The sequence below is a fragment of the Mustela putorius genome, unplaced genomic scaffold, assembly GCF_011764305.1.
Source record: "Mustela putorius furo isolate JIRA1106 unplaced genomic scaffold, ASM1176430v1.1 tig00003901_pilon_pilon_pilon, whole genome shotgun sequence".
Taxonomy (NCBI): Eukaryota; Metazoa; Chordata; class Mammalia; order Carnivora; family Mustelidae; genus Mustela; species Mustela putorius.
The window spans coordinates 5,019,225-5,038,286 of record NW_025422049.1 but is presented as its reverse complement, the minus strand read 5'-3'; the positions used below and the strand labels follow the sequence as shown (position 1 = coordinate 5,038,286).

General features: G+C 35.7%; 1 protein-coding gene across 17 annotated transcripts in view; it reads right to left on the bottom strand.

Moving 5' to 3' along the window:
- THOC2 (THO complex 2) overlaps window positions 1-19,062 on the bottom strand; it is a 113,898-nt gene that overhangs the window by 19,800 nt on the left and 75,036 nt on the right. For 12 of the 17 annotated variants that reach the window (XR_006603034.1, XR_006603033.1, XR_200152.3 and 9 more), the window contains exons 16-29: window positions 16,253-16,349; window positions 15,546-15,639; window positions 15,068-15,148; window positions 13,330-13,426; window positions 11,034-11,151; window positions 10,284-10,463; window positions 9,325-9,489; window positions 4,543-4,818; window positions 3,306-3,447; window positions 2,712-2,869; window positions 1,610-1,738; window positions 1,142-1,273; window positions 871-1,055; window positions 186-364 (exon numbers count right to left, since the gene is read on the bottom strand). Coding sequence is in view for 14 of the 17 variants with exons in the window: in XM_013061216.2 (XP_012916670.1) it covers window positions 186-364; window positions 871-1,055; window positions 1,142-1,273; window positions 1,610-1,738; window positions 2,712-2,869; window positions 3,306-3,447; window positions 4,543-4,818; window positions 9,325-9,489; window positions 10,284-10,463; window positions 11,034-11,151; window positions 13,330-13,426; window positions 15,068-15,148; window positions 15,546-15,639; window positions 16,253-16,349 (2,033 nt within the window). In the remaining 3 variants the exon portion in view is untranslated. The remainder of the gene's footprint in view (window positions 1-185; window positions 365-870; window positions 1,056-1,141; window positions 1,274-1,609; window positions 1,739-2,711; window positions 2,870-3,305; window positions 3,448-4,542; window positions 4,819-9,324; window positions 9,490-10,283; window positions 10,464-11,033; window positions 11,152-13,329; window positions 13,427-15,067; window positions 15,149-15,545; window positions 15,640-16,252; window positions 16,350-19,062) is intronic. The other 5 variants (XM_013061222.2, XM_004762043.3, XM_013061224.2 and 2 more) reach the window with 2 other exon arrangements.

The window sequence follows — 19,062 nt, the reverse complement described above, 5'->3', positions numbered from 1 at the left end:
AGAGATTAATTAGAAAGAAACAAAGGGCTAATTTCTTCTTGACAGTTATATACTTCTACCTAAGGAATAAACTATAATACTAGCCAACATTTTATTTGTCATCTTATATAAAACATCTTATATAAAACATCTTAGGTTTATTGGAACAAAGCATATTACTTATAAATTTCTACAAATAAGCATACCAGTCTCCTCAGTACTGCTTTCATCCGACTTAGATGCACTTCCTATCGACGATGAAGAAGGCCCACCACCAGGCCCATTTTGTACACTGGCAACTGCATTCCTCGGAGGGGGGTCTTTGTGATGAAACTCATTTTCAGGTATCATGTATGACTTTCTACTTTTCAACTGCCCAGAGTAGCTGAAAGTCGCACAAAGTGTTTAAATATACAAATACAAATCAAAAGCACAAACTGGAGTTTAAAAGAATAAAACTAGCAAGTTATTCACTCTGCTACTTCGTTTCAGAGAATAAAAAAATACTAATTTTCAGTAAGTTTCTGAAGGTCTTTATAGAGAGCCCCAGGTGCTTTCTTAAAAAATAAAAGTTTCAATGTAAACTAATCCTTAAACTAAGATGCCTTTTTCCACTACTGAAGATCCAAAACTCAACTAACGATAAAATTACATTTCCTTCAAACCAAGACATATTGTATATGACTTTTGAAACTATCATCCAGTATAGACCGGAAGCTGATAATCAGAAGTGACAACTCTCACCAGCCTGTGGGAACATGATCGCATAATCTCCCATAATCTCCTGAAGTAAGGCAGAAGATAAACTTCAACACTGTAAAACATTTTAAAGTCTTCAGAATCCTTCTGTCATCTAGTCTCATAAATCACATTAAAGTATAATTGTGTTACCCCATAGCCAATGCATATAGATCTGGCCTCTTCTCTTTTTCTTCTTGGCAGATTTTATGCACTCTTCTTTCCAAAGCCTGACCCAAATTCAAAACTTTTGGGTACCAAGGAAGTATTTTTGTTAGCACAATCAAGATATTCCTGATGTGAGTATATTCGCCTGTTTCAAGGCAATGTACGGATGCCTACAACAAACATTTTAAGATCTATTATTATAAAAGTATAAGTATAAAGAGAAAAACAACCTTTAAGAAACACAATTTTTTTTTACCTTGGTTAGTTTGTAATGCCATTTATGTACAACATGTCGAAAATTTTCATAGTCTAACTGGTCAGCTTTATTTCCACCATCAAATCCAGTGGCCCGCAATATAGTTAGGAATCCTGGATAATTTCCACATTCCTTGAAAATAAAGGGGGGTTGTTAAAGAAAATTCTGTTCCTAAACTAGCAGAAGCTGAAAACTTAAGTGGACTAGATTAATGATTCCACACAAAAACAAGATGTGTATTTGAATGACAGGTAGTTTTCACAGAAAAGTTCAGTTTATTCAATGGTATGAATTTGCAATGTCAGTTTGAGATAGATTTTTTAATATCTATCACCTTTTAATAATGAATGAATGATGTTTAAATTTTAAACACTGTTTTACAACTGAATCTTAAACTCGGCTTCCCTTTCAGAACTGAACAACCTAAAGATTACATGGGTAAAATGTAAGGGTGTTTATTGACCATACCTTTTCATACGTGGCTCTGTCACTATGCCACCTGGTCACAGTCTCTAACATGCAGCAAAGAAATCTCCCATATCGACTAGCTTCATTTTCGGTACAGCTTGCAACTGTATAAATTATATCAGAGAAAACCTACAGGAAAAATGTTTGAAAAATAAAAACAAAAATGTTTGAAAAATAAAAACAAATCAATTTATTTATTTTTCAAATAAATAAATCAAAACAAATAAAAACAAGGTCAAAATTAGTTCAAAATAGTAAAATGTTGTTATAGCAAATCATAGTAAATTAAACAGGTTAGTTTAGTCAAAATGTATCTTCCCTTTCTATAGTCACAATTCCAGAAACCTTTAGATTTTGGCCTTTGTGAGGAAATAGCACATTCATAAAGCAACAATAAACTTTTATTTTTAAAAAACTGATTTACAATGACAGTGAAAAAAACTACCATTATTATTACAACACAACTTCTTCAATGAACACTTAGCCATAGATATTACTGGAGTTAGGAGGACAGTAAGCAGAGACGAGGCTGACAGAAACTAGAAATAGGCAGCTGACATGCTATGACATATACTAAATTTTTAAACCTCAAATGCAGTCATTTACTATTAAGAAAAAAGCCAGATGCAAAAATACATAAATGTGACCATACTGAAAAGCATCCCTGCTTTTATGTATGTGTGAAGGTATAAGCTGTTTTGTTTTTTGAGGGGGAGAAGGTGAAGGTTAAGAAAAGAGTTCTATTATGACAAACATATAAACCCATATTATGAGTTAAAAGATTAACTAGGAGTGCCTACTACATGTCCAGCACTATTCAAAGCACTTTTGTGTACAGTGACTCGTTTAATCCTCACAACAATCTTATGAAGCAAGTACTATTATCCCATTTTATAGGTAAGAAAACTGAGGCACAGAGAGGTTAAAAAACTTGCCAAAGATCATATAGCTAAAAAGTAGCAGAGCGAGGATTCAAGTTCAGGCACTTGGCTCTTGAGTTCATGCCTTTAACCACACACACAATTAATACCTCTGTAGATTATAATGTTTAGCTATCTTTGTGTGAGACTTTTTTTTTAAGGTTGCAATAAAAAGAACTTACTCGATCATAGCAAAGAAGTGTGGAAAAATTTGGAGTTTTCTGTTGATGTACCAATTCAACAAAACGAGCACAGTAAACAGCATCAATTGCTGAAAAAATACATCGAGGAAATATACACAGCTGTAGAAATTTTGTGATGGTCTCATTTTTGGTAGATTCTAAAAATAAGGGAAGAATATATTAAGTGGTAAACTTCTTCCTCAAGTGCCTCAAGACCTCTAAACATGACGACATATTAGTTTTAGTGTAGAGAATGCTATTTAAAAAAAACCCACAAACTCTTTATAGTTTGTAACCAAAAGGTCATGCTTGGAATAAAACTTTCATTTTCACACTATGGGCATAAATTTTCTATATATAACTTCTCCAGAAACATGATCATACAGAAAGGTTGTTAGTTAATTTCACCCGCAAACTAAATAAGTTCCTTCAGTGAACATGTGAGGTTGGCTCTGCATTAATAAATAACCAAAGAATGGGACAGTGAACACTGAGCTGAAATACAAACATAATACACTTCAAAACCTCTGAAGTTATAGAGGTTTGCTTTTGTAATTTGGCAGTAGTAGGAATGTAACAGTTCCAACAACTTACTTGCTAAAAGCCAGTTGTCCTTTTCCAGTTTCAGTCTCTGTAGAACTCGCTGTACATGTTCCATCTGTTTCTTTTCTTCTTCAAGAAGCTTGTCCTGAAGGGCAGTACAACGCTCTTTCTCTTTTTTCTTTTTATTTGGAGGCTACGAAGTATAAGTTAGATACTTTTCTAACTACACGCACATTACCTCCCTTCCTTTTAATTAAAAAATTCAGAAAGATCAGCGCTGGTATTTTATATTAACTACTTCACAGGAATATTGAGGAGTCCACCTGAATGTGCTTTCACCACCATTCAACAAATCCGAAATCTGGTTTTCACATCAAAACAGGCTACCTTCCTAGCACTGATACTTTTAGTCTCAAGCATCAAGTCATCTTTGACTCTTCATTCTCCTTCATTTCAGCATCCCAACTGCTTAAAAGTCTCATGCATTCCCACTACCTCCACCAATAGTCTATGTTCTCAGTACTTCACAATGAATTACCCTAAGAGCTACCTCGCTGGACTCTAGTCTGATGCCAGTCCCTTCCCCTAACAAATGCATCTTTAAAGCCACTGTCAAGGGTAATCTTTCCAATATACCGTTTTTTACCATTATCACTTCCCTGCTGAGGAATCTAATACAGCTCCCAATTTTATCAAGTCTTCTTTTCTATACTCTGGTTTCTCTTCAGATTGCATAAATCTTTCGCCTTTTACTAAAGTCTTCTTTTCTAACTTTAACTGCTCTACATAATCTGGTCCCACCCTAACCATTCAAATTTATCACTAAACCCATTCACTACAGTAAAAGTGGTCTCTTAAAACCTTAAATTACTTCATACCTTTGCTAGAGCTGAATGGCCAATCTGCCTCCTTATTTCCAAACCTAATCTATCTTCAAAGCCTATCCAGCTCAAGACTCACCTCTTCAATATAGCCTTCTCCTAAAGAGTTCCCCTTTTGGGAACTCCTACTTTTCTTGCAATTGGAGTCCCATGGATCATTTTAAGTTGCTAACACAATCTTCAGTTAGAAAAAAAAGGCAAACTCAAATACCTTTTGTGTGATCATAACTGCCACATATTCACCAAGCCCCTGCCCCCACCCACTCAGAGGTCACCATTAACTCACTTAGGAAAATACTATATAGCAGTAAGATCATAGCTTTAAGGAACCTGAACTAATACAAAGCATGGGTAATGTCAAATTAATACCGTGAAATTACTGTACTTGAGCTACTAGAACCACCTACCATTTCCTGATTGTCATCAATTGCTTTCATCTGGACTTTAAGTTTATTGACTTCCCGTTCATAGCTGGTGTGTGGAACTGCAAGGTCGTACATTGTCAATGACCAGAATGTGGCATAGAACTGAGGGCTGATGTCATCCCAGACTTTGGAAACATGTAAGGAGACCACTGCTTCATGGACAGGCGCCATCACCATTTCACATGATGTAATGTACTTATGAACTTTATGTTGTTGTTTACTTCCCTTTTCTGACTTTTTAAGTTCATCATATTTAGACTGAAGATAAAAAGTAAAAACAAACACAACACAATTTATTGCACTAACCTTCATAGTATAAAAGCCTATGTTCCCTTTTCGAGAATCAGAAGACAACCAATCAAAAGTGTTGTAAGAATTCTAAGTTCTTACCAATGACATTTATTTTAAAATCATCCCTGGAAGCTGTTCTCATCTTCAGTCCTATGTGCTCACTAGGAGCTTTTAAGATTCTTATTAAATCTGACCTGTTGCATAATAAAGAGTATGTGTACCGCCCTCCACCATCCATATCCCCAACTGTACTCTCTCTTACCACCACGTTAAGGATTGAACATACAGGGTTTCCACTTCTGCTTTTAAAATCTTCAAGGAAACCAAGTAAAGGGTCTTAACACTGGTAAAGAGGCATAATGGAACTAGTAACAGCCAATTAGCACAAGATGCTTTACTACTACACATAGCCCCTATTGGCCTTTACAATTTGCCAGTTAAGAAAGTGGATCAGGAAAAAAAAAAGTGCATCGGGGTGCCTGGATAGCTCAGTCAATGGAATGTGCAATTCTTGATCTCAGGGCTGTGAGCTCAAACCCCACGTTGGGTGTAGAAATTACTTGAAAAATAAAATCTTTAAAAAAAAGAGTGAGAAAGAAATTGGATCAACATTAAAAAAGGCTATGAGAAAGTTACTATAAGACTGCTAAGTAGGGTGACTGACTATCCAGGTTTGCCAGGGAATGAGGGGATTCCCAGTATGTAAGAGTATAGTGCCCAGGACGAACTGGTTACCCTACAGCTAAGCTAAATAAGACATTCTTCTCTTTTTTTTTTTTTTATAAAGATTTTGTTTATTTGAGGGAGCCTGTGTGGCTCAGTGGGTTGAAGCCTCTGCCTTCGGCTTGGGTCATGGTCCCAGGGTCCTGGGATCAAGGCCTGCATCAGACTCTCTGCTCAGCAGGGGAGCCTGCTTCCTCCTCTCTCTCTGCCTGCCTCTTTGCCTACTTGTGAACTCTCTCTGTCAAATAAATAAATAAAATCTTTAAAAAAAAGATTTTGTTTGAGAGTGAGCATGCTCGAAAGAGAGCAAAAGCAGTGGGAGGGGCAAGAGAGAAAGGGAAAAACAGACTCTCCACCAAGCAAGGAGCCCAACATAGGGTTCAATTCCAGGACATTAGCTAGAATCACGACCTGAACTGAAGGCTGATACTTAACCAGCTGAGCCACCCAGACATCCCTAAGTAATACTCTCTATGAATGGATATGGTATGTTAAAGTTTAAAGCATGTGGGAATTGACAGGCAGCTTTTTTAGACCAGACTGGTTTATCCTAATTTGGAAGAGAGTCGGAGGAAGGCCATACTCTTAAGAGTATGAGGAAAAGAATCTGTTAGTACAATGGGAGGGAGCTACCTATTAGTTCATAGAGTGTAACACCAAATGTAAAAAAGAAAATAATACAAAGTGTTGTTGCTATTGTCTCTCATGTCCTTCAGTCTCTTTAGGATGACAATTTTGTTTGGGTTAGGCATCATCCCTGAAGATGAACCTAAGAGGAGATCTAAAACTCACTTCTTTTTGTTAGAAAAGCATTTAAATCATCAGTTTGTGCTACACATGGAACCCAGTACTAGAAGGTCACAGGTCAAAGGTTCTACTTCCAGTTCTGCATTGTGGTAGGCAAGATTCTTGGCTCCTTACACTCTACCTGTCTTCTCTCCTAAGTGCCTCTGTAACCCAGGCTAACTGGACTGAAGATATAGAAGATATACTAAGGGTATATCTTAGTTTCAGAGGGTATCTTAAGCAGCATCTTGCAATTATTATAACTACAATCTGAGAATCTCTCAATTTTTTTGTAAGTGGAAAGATTTACCTTGTTACCCCCATTTTAGAGAGCATGCTGATAATTACGGAGACCACACAGGTGAAACACTACAAACAATATTACTTATGAAAGAGAGGTCCCAATTACATCACAGACCTTAGAGATCAGGAGCAAGAATAAGGAAGTGTTATTGCACTTTGAGGGCAGGTCCTGGTCGATGGTAACCAGTATCAATCTATGTGAGGCAGAATGACGTCTGCTAAGATTCTAATAAAACATAGGATAAGCAGAACCGAAACTACCTGTATAGGACTAATTCGGGCAAGATCTAGAACATAAACTGGAGGAAAGCCTTTCTTTCAGTACTGTGTTACATGGTGGGTCTCAACAATAGAACTGAAAATTAGGTTTATAGGTATGCAAGGGTAATGATGTGGTAAAACAGCCCCCATCTCCCCAGTCCTTGGGTTCTGAATCTGTCACTTTTATTGCTAGGTACTGACCTAGTGCCGATCTAGTTAAAAAAAAATTTAGGCTTGATCAGAAAAGACAACTACATTTCACATTTAACTAGGATGAATAGGTTCCTGATCTAAAGTTAGTTGAACTCCCTCTTCAAGCTTACACCTTTAGTCAAATGGAGAGGCATAACACTCTACATCTCAAGTCACCCAGTGCACTACATCTATGAAACAGAACTGATATCCACAGTTATTGCTATATTTCTAATTCCTGTTCAAAAAGCTCTTGTTGGCCCAATAACCTGAACAGTGTATGGCTGGCTGAATTATTCCCATTGAGAGCCTACTCAATTTATCAATTTATGGAAGGTCCTAACAGTCCTCCAATACTCATACCCTCTCATCAAAGGCTTTTCAAGAGAGGCTCTCACCCAAGAAGCAAAAGCAAGGATCCCCAGGAAGTCTGGGTGTCCATCCAGTGCAACCAAGGTTGCCAAAGAACTCCTTTTCCAGAGGGTGTTATGTGGCCTATTGGTTAAAAGACTTACCCCTGATTTGGCTATATAGTCACCTCTACAGAATTCTTTGTTTTCCTCTGCAACCCTGAGTGGGAAATGACATTTCTTTGTTTAGATTTTTTTATCTCTTAAATGACAAAGACACAATATTTTACAAAGGCTACAGAAAAGGTAGTTATTGATATGAATGATCTACTCCATTCCTGACCTGGAAAAATTCAGGCAACAAAGTGTTCCTGTTTGCTAGGCTTCAATATCGCTGATTAGTGTATTCACTTCTCAGTAATGCACAGGGCAGGTCAGAATTCCTGAAATGAAGCAACTCTCCCACCTCAGTCCTTCAAGAAATCAGGTCCCCTGCCTGCTGTATAGTTGAGACTTATCTACTGAAGGGTCAGGTGACAACGCAAGACGTAACTACACAAAGAGTGCACACAATTTTCTGGATTGAAAGATTCTAAAGGTAGGGAAAGAGCCCTAATACTACCCCCACCCTGTCCCCTTTTCCCTTCTAGAGAATATAGCATGGTATTGCTATGTAAGGCTAATCAAGTGATAATTAAATCAATTAACAGTTACCTGTTAGAGGGAAGTGTGACACTGTAGCAGCTGATATGTAAACACTAACAGCTGATGGTCAATTAAATGATCAATTAGACCCCAAATTTCTCAGTCTCTTTTTTCCACACCTCTACTACACAACCCTATGTTCCTACTGAGAACAAAGAAGGGATCCTAGTTTAAGAGAAAGGACCAAGATCTTCCCCCTAGAATCTCAAGTGAAAGCCTTCCTTGAGCAGTACAGACTTAAAACCACCAACAAATGAACAGAAGGGCCAGAATTCAAGCCTACACAAAGATAAAGAATATGCTGGGACTCCAGTCAGAATGGAGAAGTACTATAGTTTCCGAACATAGGCCTGACTGTGGTCTGAAGGAAAAGGAAGAGTCAATTCCCATTAAAGGTCACTGCTTTGCAGGCAGGAATCCAGGTGGCAGTTAGAGAAGAAGAGGGAGGGCAGTCTCCTCTTGCCCCAACCATCCTTACAGTCAGTACTGGGATGCCCTACTTGGGAAGGCTCTGGTTTGCTTCTGTGCTTTTCTCTTTTTAGTTGTCTCATTTAGGTGGAGAGAAATAAAACAAGAACTAAGAATACCTGAGAAGTTACAAAACACAGCCTACAAGAGTTTTTAGAGTGTTTGGGGATGGTTAGGTCTTACTGTCTGTCTCAAGGTAGTATGAATAGCAAGTCAACTGACAGGGATATTATTCCTGAGGAAAGAGGATTCTCTGTATTCAATAGTTTTTTGCAGAGTCACCAACCATATTTTCCTCCATCAGAATCAATTAGCGCTTGTTAAAAAAATAAGCAAAAACAAAAACAAAACAGAAATTCCCAGGTACTACTGAAGGTTACTACATTAGAATCTAGGGAGGGGATTGAGTCTCAAAGATGCTTCGCTGGTGACTCTCATCTATATTAAGGTTTAACTGCTACAGTTCTACAGGGCCCTTAAGATATCAACCTGGACAACTGGTGGTATAGTACTAGTAAGACTTACTTTTAAAGGGAGCATTTTCATTGTACACTGTTCAGAGATGAGTACTAACAAAAGAATATAACTCTCGAAGAGACATAATCTGTATCTGTGTCAAATTAAAATACATTTACAGTTAAGAAATAATTCAGAATCATTCTTGAATGGCAGCAAAGACACTTACCGAAATATGGTGTGCATACATTGGCCTAGACAGGAAAAATGCTGCATCATGGGGTGTATGAAATTCATTACAGAGCACATCAATCGAAGGCACTCGCTTTATATAATCTTCTGTGCTTAGATTAGATGCTAAAAACCCACCGAACTGTACCAAGGTATCATGACACTAAATTTAAAAATAAGACAAAAAATACAAATGTGCTACCATTTTATGAAACCAATATAAAAATTTTCCAAAATGATTATAATGTCATTTTAACTGTATTTTGATTAACATTTAAGAATTCAAATTTTACAACTTAAAAGAACTTTAGAGACAATCAATAAACATCATCATGAAATCATATTACCAAATAAAATGCGAAGGCCCTGAAAAGCTGATCAATCTAAGGCTTTAATAGTCAACAAATTCTCAAGTTCCAAGCTATTGTTCATCACTTTTAGTAACAGGATATATTAACCCTACATCACATACAACAATTTTATGTATACAGAATTTCCTTGCCCTTAAAAGAGGAAAACTTCATTTATAAAATATATGGGATCTTTTTTCCCTTGTAATATAGTTGTTGATAAACATATTTTGTAAGCTAATCACAGGTTTTACTGCTTAATATTTATGGATTTATTTTATAAAGATCACATCTACTTTGTTCTGATTGAAATTTCAGATTTCTGGAGATCAGAAAAAATATGAAGAGCAAAATAACAACTTGAAGTTAACCACTTAACTAGTAGTTAACTAGCAGTTCATACTACTACATCTCCTAGAGTCTTCTCTTAAGTACCGTAATATGCAAAGAAATAGCCCCTATTTTCCAGAATGTCTAGTTTACATTAGAGCTGTTTCATACTCATCTGATGTCCAAAATGACATTTTAAAAATTTTATCACATTCCATCTTTTCCATTATCAGGATAAAAAAAAATCCACATAAACACAAAAGCCACTTTAACTTGCCTGATCATAGAGTTTTCCCACAAGTTTCAAATGTTTCTCTCCACCTTCTTGGAAAATTACTCCATTCCTCTGCTGAGCCATAAGCAAACAGAGAGGAAGAGCAAGATCATGGTCCAATAGTGCATCCTTTAATCTCTGGGAGGATTTTTTAGTGTTTCTTATCTGGCCAAAATAACCACCCTGCATAAGAGAAGACATAAATTTACCAGTGCACACTACATTAAAACAAGCTTTCTGATTTGAAAAAGACCCTGAAAAGGCTGTTACAATCCTGAAGATAAAAAATTTTACATTCCTTTCCTTTCTTCACAAATTTTAGTGATACTGTTGTTGACTACAGTCACTAGCTTAAAGATAACTGTCAACTGTCTTTCAACTTCTGCATATTTTCCATTGTCCACCTTGCAGTCCCTCATAAAGGATTATTCTTTATTTGCTATGGAACAGATTAAACAATAGAGTAACTATATTCAGCTTTACACTTGTTAGGATATCAAGGACCACAGAAGACTTGATATTTACTTCTCTTACAGATTTAACACTGTCTTTTATACTTTGTTTCAGCTTTTTGAAAGGGTTAAAGTCACTAGTATATCTGTTTTTGAAAGGGAGATGAGGGCAGTCATGAGGGAAGGGTACATATGACTTTGACATTTGGTTTCATGTACTTGTGTGTTGTCTGGAGTCTTTAGTATGTGCATGCGTATATCTGAAACGTAAAAAATCAATTAAAAGATTAGTAACTCTCACCTCAGCTTTTAATTGCTCTCCACCAGTCATGGCTTCTAGTTGCTCCATCGTCATTTCCTCTGTAATTTCTATTCCTGCCATTTTTTGTACCACTTCTTTCAATATAAGCAGGTCAAAACTATTCAGAAAAAATAAGAAACAGTCTGTGTTGAAACATCAAACATAAAAGTGACAATATATACTATAATTAATATGTTGAGAATCCCTAAATTATTTGTATATAAATATGAGGAGAAGGGGCTAGAGCAGTTGTTAAGGAAAAACTGCATTTCCAGAACTATGCTGAAAAATGTAATGGGCATGTAATGGGTTTACGCTTATTTTAACTTCTTCCTTGGGAATAATTTCAAACTTACAGGTAAGATGTAAAGACAGAAAATAGTACAAAACACACCCATATGCCCTTTCCCCCAACTTCACCTATTACTAACATTCTTACTCCTGTTCACTTTATCAATTGTGTTTTCTCTCCCTCCCTCCCTTTCTACACACACACACACACACACACACACACTTTTTTTTTCTTAACCATTTGGGAGTAACTTATGTAGTATGCAACATCATTTTAAAGGCACATTTTACCCCTAAAATTCCAAAGGATGTATTTCCTAAGAATGAATTTCCTAAGAATATAGTCTCTTAACATAACCACAGCATAGTTACCAACTTTAGTAAACCTAACACTGATATAATACTTTATTGTTCATATTTCATTTTTATCAGTTTGCCCAATAGTCTTCACAAAATTCTTTTAATGTTTTTCACTTTTTTAATTCAAGTATAATAAACATAGTTTATATTAGTTTTAGTTAGGTACAACATAGTGATTCAACAATTCCATGCATTTCTCAGTGTTCATCACAGTTTAAGTGAACTCTTATTCCCCTTCACTTCTTCATAGTGTTTTTTTAATCCTCCAGTACAAGGTAGCCAATACATATATATGATGGAATAAAGCCATCTCTAAATAATCACACACACTTGGAAGGGATGGAGGGAGTGAGGGAGTGGAGAAAGAAAAGGAAGGGAATGGAAGTTCCAAGTTGTGGTGTATGAACCTAAGACAACAGCCTTAAGAACATCTGTTATTGTGCTAATAGTTATGCATTTTAATTCTCGAAGTTTAGAACTGTCAATGAAAATACAACTTATGACTTTCAAGATCTTCTTTAATTAGTTAAGTAATGAAGATAAAGTAGAAACCTTCTTTCCTACAAAACAAATACAGATGTTTTTCCAAAGGTAAAGCCAGACATACCCAAGACACAAGTTAATAACAGACAAAAGGCACAGTTTTTGAAGATTCTTAAGTGCTTACTCTCTCACCTTGTCTGCCTTCCCTAAACACAGTTTATGAAAATGAGAGCCTTCATGCAAATTAGTTTGCAACAAGTACCCAAAAAAGTTTTAATTTTTCTTTAAACTATCTTTTAATTAAATACTATATTCATAGTACAGAAAATTGAGTTATAGATTTAAAAATAACATTATATTCTCCTGGTCTATAGACACAGGAGAGTAAAGTGTATAGGAATGGTGGAGAGATGCACAGAGTGTCAATGATATGCTGATAAAATCCTAAATCTAAATTTTTTAACTTTTCTCTAATTCAAAATAATAATTTGTCACAAATTACTTAGGTAATACTTGTGTGGAACACCAGATAGCTTTACAAATTTTTGTTTGCTTTCTCCCAGAAAGTTGTGGAAAACAATTCCTAGTCCTTTGATTCTCGTCAGTCTACTGCTGAAGAGGTTTACTAATTCAAACTCTAAACACTGACAGTGGTCCAGAATAAAGTAATAAAACCCAGTATTCATAAAGAAGACATTGTCCAAAAAGTATGTAAGCTGTATGAATCTCTGAAGTTCAAAATAAAAAGAAACTGTGTTTTTAAAATACTGTATACACCCTCAAAATATGATCCTACCATATGCTTATTAACATAAAGGCCAATTACTGTCCAGCAGCACAATCAACAATGCAATACGTTTTGTCGTAAGAGAATTTACAATATACCATATAAACCATTTAAATACTCAAGAGCCTAATAGGTAGTCAAAATGAATTTTTTTTAAGGAGTTACATATATAGCCAAATATATTTCTTTCTGCAAAAAAAGTATTTATATATGAAATTACAATTTCTTTTAATTAAAGAATTCCATATAAGTGAGCAACTATTCTACTTAAGCCTACAAAACAGTTTTTCAGAATAATAGCAATCTCAATATCCCAATACCACCAGAAGTACTCTAATTATTGAATTTCATTTACATATGATTTGCTATGAATACCTTTTGCCTGCCTTTAGCTGATTAGCCACATACTGAAGAAGACCAGCAAGATCAATTGGATATTTACGAAAAACTGCACCACAGAAACTAGCCAGACCTATATGAAATAAAAAAATAGGGCTTTTAAAAAACAGTTCATAAAACAAAAAAAAAAAAAACACAGTATTAAGTGGCATTTCTCAACTAACTCAATTTCTAAAACAAAATGAGGTAGGAATAATTGTACTGCTGATGCCACTGAATGGAGTTTTACAATTAATAATAGCTAGTATTTATTGAGCATACATATGCTAAGCACTATACTAGGTAAGTACTTTACATTAATTAACTCATTTAATTTTTATAATAATCATCTCAGGTTGGCTTAAACCCATCGATGAGGAAAATTTGGAACAGATATATCATGCAACTTGTTCGTGTCACATAGTTGGTATGAGGTAAAGCAGTGATTCAAAGCTATACGGTCTGACTCCAGAGTCTGTTGGGCCACAACAATTAACCAGGCCACAACAATTAACCAGGCCACAACAAAATCTTGCAGATCACTCAGTAAATTTGAATCATCAACAAAACACACTAATGAGTCAATCTCTAAGGAGCTGCACACACAAAAAAAATCTCTCAACTGGAAACATACTGCTAGTTGTGGAGAGGCAAGGAAACAGGTAAAGCATTGCCAGACCAAGAAGCAAACAAAAGACCAATTTTAATCAATAGTCCTTACCACATTATGAGTAGGGAGAAAGCCCCAGTCAAGACAAGAGGAGATCCTAGTAAAATCAAGTGATCTGTGGCCTTTTCAACAATTATTTGCTGAGCACCTTAAAGCATAATGGACAAAGCACAGGTACTGCCCTCAAGGAGCTTACAGTCTAGTGAGGGATACAGAAAAGTAAACTGAAATAACTGATAGATAAAAGGTTCCATGGGAGTACAGAGAAGAGCACCTAATTCTGACTTTTGGGTAGAAGCATTAATAGGGAAAGTTTTCTGAAGAAAAGTGACCTCTAAGCTTAAATCTAATGAGTATATAGATATGGTGGAGGAAATCAGTAGGCATGGAAGGGTACTCCAAGTGGAGGCAATAACATGTACAAAAAGGCCATGGAAAGTGTAAGTGTAAGTATTCAGTATTAATGGAGGAGGGGCAAAAGATGAGCCTAATACACCGAGTAAAAGGACCTGATCCCACAAGAACTCACTTGTATGACTTAATGCAAATTTCAGACTTTAAAGGGGAATGGGGAGCTACCACAAGATTCAGCTATCAGACACAACAGGTTGAAAGAAAAGGGAACTCACAGCTAGAAATCAAAAGCACAAGATATTTAAAATAAAACAAGGCTAGGGTTTCCATTAACAACCACATTTTTGTTCTTTTAAGATGACTAAAACCTCAGGATGGAAAGGAAAGAAAGGAGAAGAGTTCCCTTAAGATTAATTCCTCTAAAAAAAGATTAATCCCTCTAAAATAATAGGAGGGAATTTTTATCTCCCCAGTAATGCTTGCACAAATTCTATGAGAGCCAATACTGGACTCTTCAGTTGGAAAATGAGTTAAGTACTATATGAACTTCCTTACACAGCCGAAGACTTAGAGATACTCTGAGAACGAGCTGAGTGGCTAGGTATTCTCAAGACCTCTTTACAAGCAGGCCCTTAGCATTAGCAATAGGATACTTAACATGGCAATTACAACAGATGGAAATTTCATCCTTAGAAAAATAAAAATACTTACTCTGAAGCCAACTTGAGATGGTTGTGTCATCATGTTTCATTCTCTCCTTTTCCGGATTAGCTAAAGCTTCAATGATACAATCTTGCACATTAAGGAAAAATTTTAGGTCACTACATCTCTAACAAAGACCCTTTAAATAATAAGAAAATGCCACATCTTGGGGAAAAAAATAAAACTGTTAGCTTCAAGTTATTACAGATTACTGAAAATTACACTTACTGTAGTACCAACTTTTACATCTTTCACCAAGCAAGACATATTACTGTGTTAAATAAAGTTAACTTGTTCTCTCCCTATACACAACAGACACACATACACAAACTCCTGACTGCCCAACCTTTAGATCAGCCAATGGAATTAACCTCATATGGTTATTAATGGAATTCAGAGTGAAAAAGAAAAAGAATGAAAACAAATGTTCACCAGTTAAAGACCTATGAAATGTGAAATTTATGTATTACTTCACTTGAAAGGATACAGGCCAAAACATCATAATTCAATGAAGTGAGGTATTTCAATGAATCTACTACAGGTGTTATTAAATTATCATACTTCTGTATTTGTGACAAGATCTGGAAGATAGCAACAAAAGACAGATAGCATTTACTCATCAAAAGGGAACTTTTGTGCTAAATAATAGCTATGCTTTTTGTTTTTCAAAAGAAACACTTAAAATTAAAGTAGCCTCCTTCTACTTTGTATTTATATAAAGCCTACTATATTCTATCATTTCTTAGGAAGTATTTTCTTAGGCTATATTCTTTAATTAGGAAATAATTCCAGGACATATAACTTGACTTCTGGAATGATAGGTACCAAATGTCTTTCAGAAATCTTTCTAAATATGAAAGCATTACGTCTGAGTCACAATGAAATGCGATTCAAATGTTTCTAACAACTAAAATCAATAAATAATGCATCTCTTTATTAATATTTTTCTAAATCAACATGGGGTAAATAAAACAATTTTAGACTGTTTGACAGTAGCATTGTTACATATGACCAAAAAAGCAGATCAATGTGTTAAATATACTGTATGCTGTTTTATTTTTAGAGTAACTATACAGTCTCATTTGCTAAAGATTTTTTCCCTTAAAACTATCATTTCTAAAACTTCATCATTCCATTTCCACTTGTGCTGATTTAAAGACAACAGAAAGGAAAATCCCTTAAAATAATATTAACCTCAAAACATACATAATCAAACAAAATGGTTGGATTGCTGTGGCTCAACTTCCCAATTTGTCTTCCGGAAGGCTTAACATTTTCCTTGGTTAGACGCCTACAAGGGGAAAAAAGGTGGCAGAAATCATGTTAAGTCTTTTCCCATATAATGTTGATAGCTTTGTTATATCATTAAAAAAAAAAAATCTTTCCCAAGTATCCAAAATGGATCCATGTAAAACCACCTCATTCTTCATATACATTACTGTAGGCCTTAAGTTATTTTGGTTAGGCATCCTCCCAAAGGGTATTAATGCTGAACATTTATAATACATACACTTCCATTTTATAGAAATAGTCTAATAAGAATAAACTCTTAATGTACTCTACAAGTATATAAAACTCCTCTTGAAGAAAACCGTAATTATTTTTTTAAAGATTTTTCTATATATTTGCCAGAGAGAGAGGGTGCACAAGCAGGGGGAGCAGCAAGCAGAGGCTGAAGCAGGCTCCCTGCTGAGCAAGTAGCCCGATGTAGGACTCAATCCCAGGGCCCTGGGATCGTGACCTGAGCCAAAGGCAGATGCTAGATGCTTAAATGACTGAGCCACCCAGGCAACCCAAAAATCATAATTATTTTAGATTTAGAAGTGCTCATTTATCAGTTTAGGTATCAAATTCAGTGTAATGCAATCAAATACCTCATACCATCTGTCTAAGTTACCCTAACAGAGTAATAGCTACCAATGCTGCATTCCTTGATAGAGGAAGTTCTCTGGTTTTCATGTAAACAATTTTTTAAAAACTCAGTTCTACTCCTTTCCTTCCTCTTTAATTCTTCCTCTGCTCAATATTCCTTTAACTAACATTCTGGAAAACATATCTATGAAATGCTTACAGCTCAAAATTATTACACAGCATCTTAAACTCTTCTGATATTATACAGTAAATCTAGAAACTTAAAAAAGCTGATGACTAAAAGCTTTCTAGAATGAAAATACAATGCAATAAGCAAATAATGAATTCAATTGATAGTTCAAGGAATGGGACCATTCTGGAAGTAACAAACTTAATAATTATGTTAAGTGTCTTTCATTTTTTTTTTGAAGATTTTATTTATTTATTTAATAGAGATCACAGGTAGGCAGAGAGGCAGGCGGGTGGTGGGGGGCGTAGGCTCCCCACTGAGCAGAGAGCCCCATGCGGGGCTTGATCCCAGGACCCTGAGATCATGACCTGAGCCAAAGGCAGAGGCTTAACACACTGAGCCACGCCGGCACCCCCTTAAGAAGTTTCTTATGACAAAACTGACCCATCAATCAAAATTATTTCATCATCAATTGTTCCACTTTCCCATTCTCCATTGTCCAATTTCCTTTTTTCCCCACAGAAAAGAGAGACCAATCAAGTTTGAAACTTTGGCTATACTCTGTTCCACCTTCAAACTTACTGCCACCTGTCCTTACTTCTGACCCTACTATTTCAGGTGGTCCTACTTGCCAAAGCAGATCCATCCTCTCTATATACCTTTTATCCCATTCCCTTCTGCCTCCACCCTGGAGGGAAAAACAAAAAAAAAAAATTTAAAAAAAGGAAGACTTTCTTGATGATGTCTTAACCCTTAAGCTACCATGGTGTCTGGCATATGGAACACAATCAATGACCATCTGTTGAATGAATTACTGAATGCCTTACAGCAAATGCATTTTTTAAACAGTAATCAAAACCTGTTATATTCTGTAAGTAATAAATTAATACATTCCATTCCCAAAGTACAAAGTTTAATCAACACCAAAATCATATTGCTCAAGCCTGGTGAAATAATTACAACAACAAAAATCCAAGTACATTAAAAATTCTATACATACTCTTCTCTGATATATATTTTTATTAATTAATTCATTCATATTAATGTCTTCTATAACAGGCAAGGAGCTAAGCCTGTGGAATACAAGGATGAATAATAGCTCCTGCTCTCAAGCTTAGTCCAGCTGGGCAGAACAACTTAACCTATTTTTTAAATTTTACATTCTGAAATCCAGCAAGTTACAGAACAGTATTTATTATATGCTATCAATAGTACAAAGGGAGAGAATAATGTTTTTGCATTCATCTATATATACACAAAAATCTCTGGGAGGATAAATAAACTAAACAGTGGCTACTTTTTTCCTTTAGGAGCACTGAGTCAATGGAGGATGGGATGAGAGACTTTTTATTATCTCCCTCTTTATATTTATTGAAATGTAAGCCATGTGAATGTATAAACTATTCAAGAGATTAGATAATTAGATAAAAGAAAATAATCACAGCAGTATCTCAACGGTATGATAGCATCATATGTACATGGGATAGCAGTGGCACAAAGAACAGTCAACTGTGCTTGGCAGTACATACTACAGAAGGCTTTTGTGAGGAGCTAACACTGAAGCCTACCCTCCAAGGATGATGAGGTCACCAGACTAAGAGCAAAAAGAGGTAAGGGAAAACCTGTTCAAACAGAAGAAACGAAAAATATATGCAAAGAAAAAGGAGACCAGAGTACATTCAGGGAAACTTAACTGACTGAGCTCAGCACACCTGGAGGTAGAATTAGCTGGCAAAGAGGTTGGAAATGGGGAGAGACAGAGTGTGAAAGATGTCTTACATCACCATGTCATAAAGATTGACATATAACCTACAGGCAACAGTTAGTCACCAAAGGATATTGAAGAAAGAATAAAGAATAAAGGTACCATAATACTCCAGATAAAAGAAGCCAGTGGCAGTAGAGAGTAAAGGCACAGATTCAAGAGATCTGATAATATTTACTATACAACTGACCCCTGAAC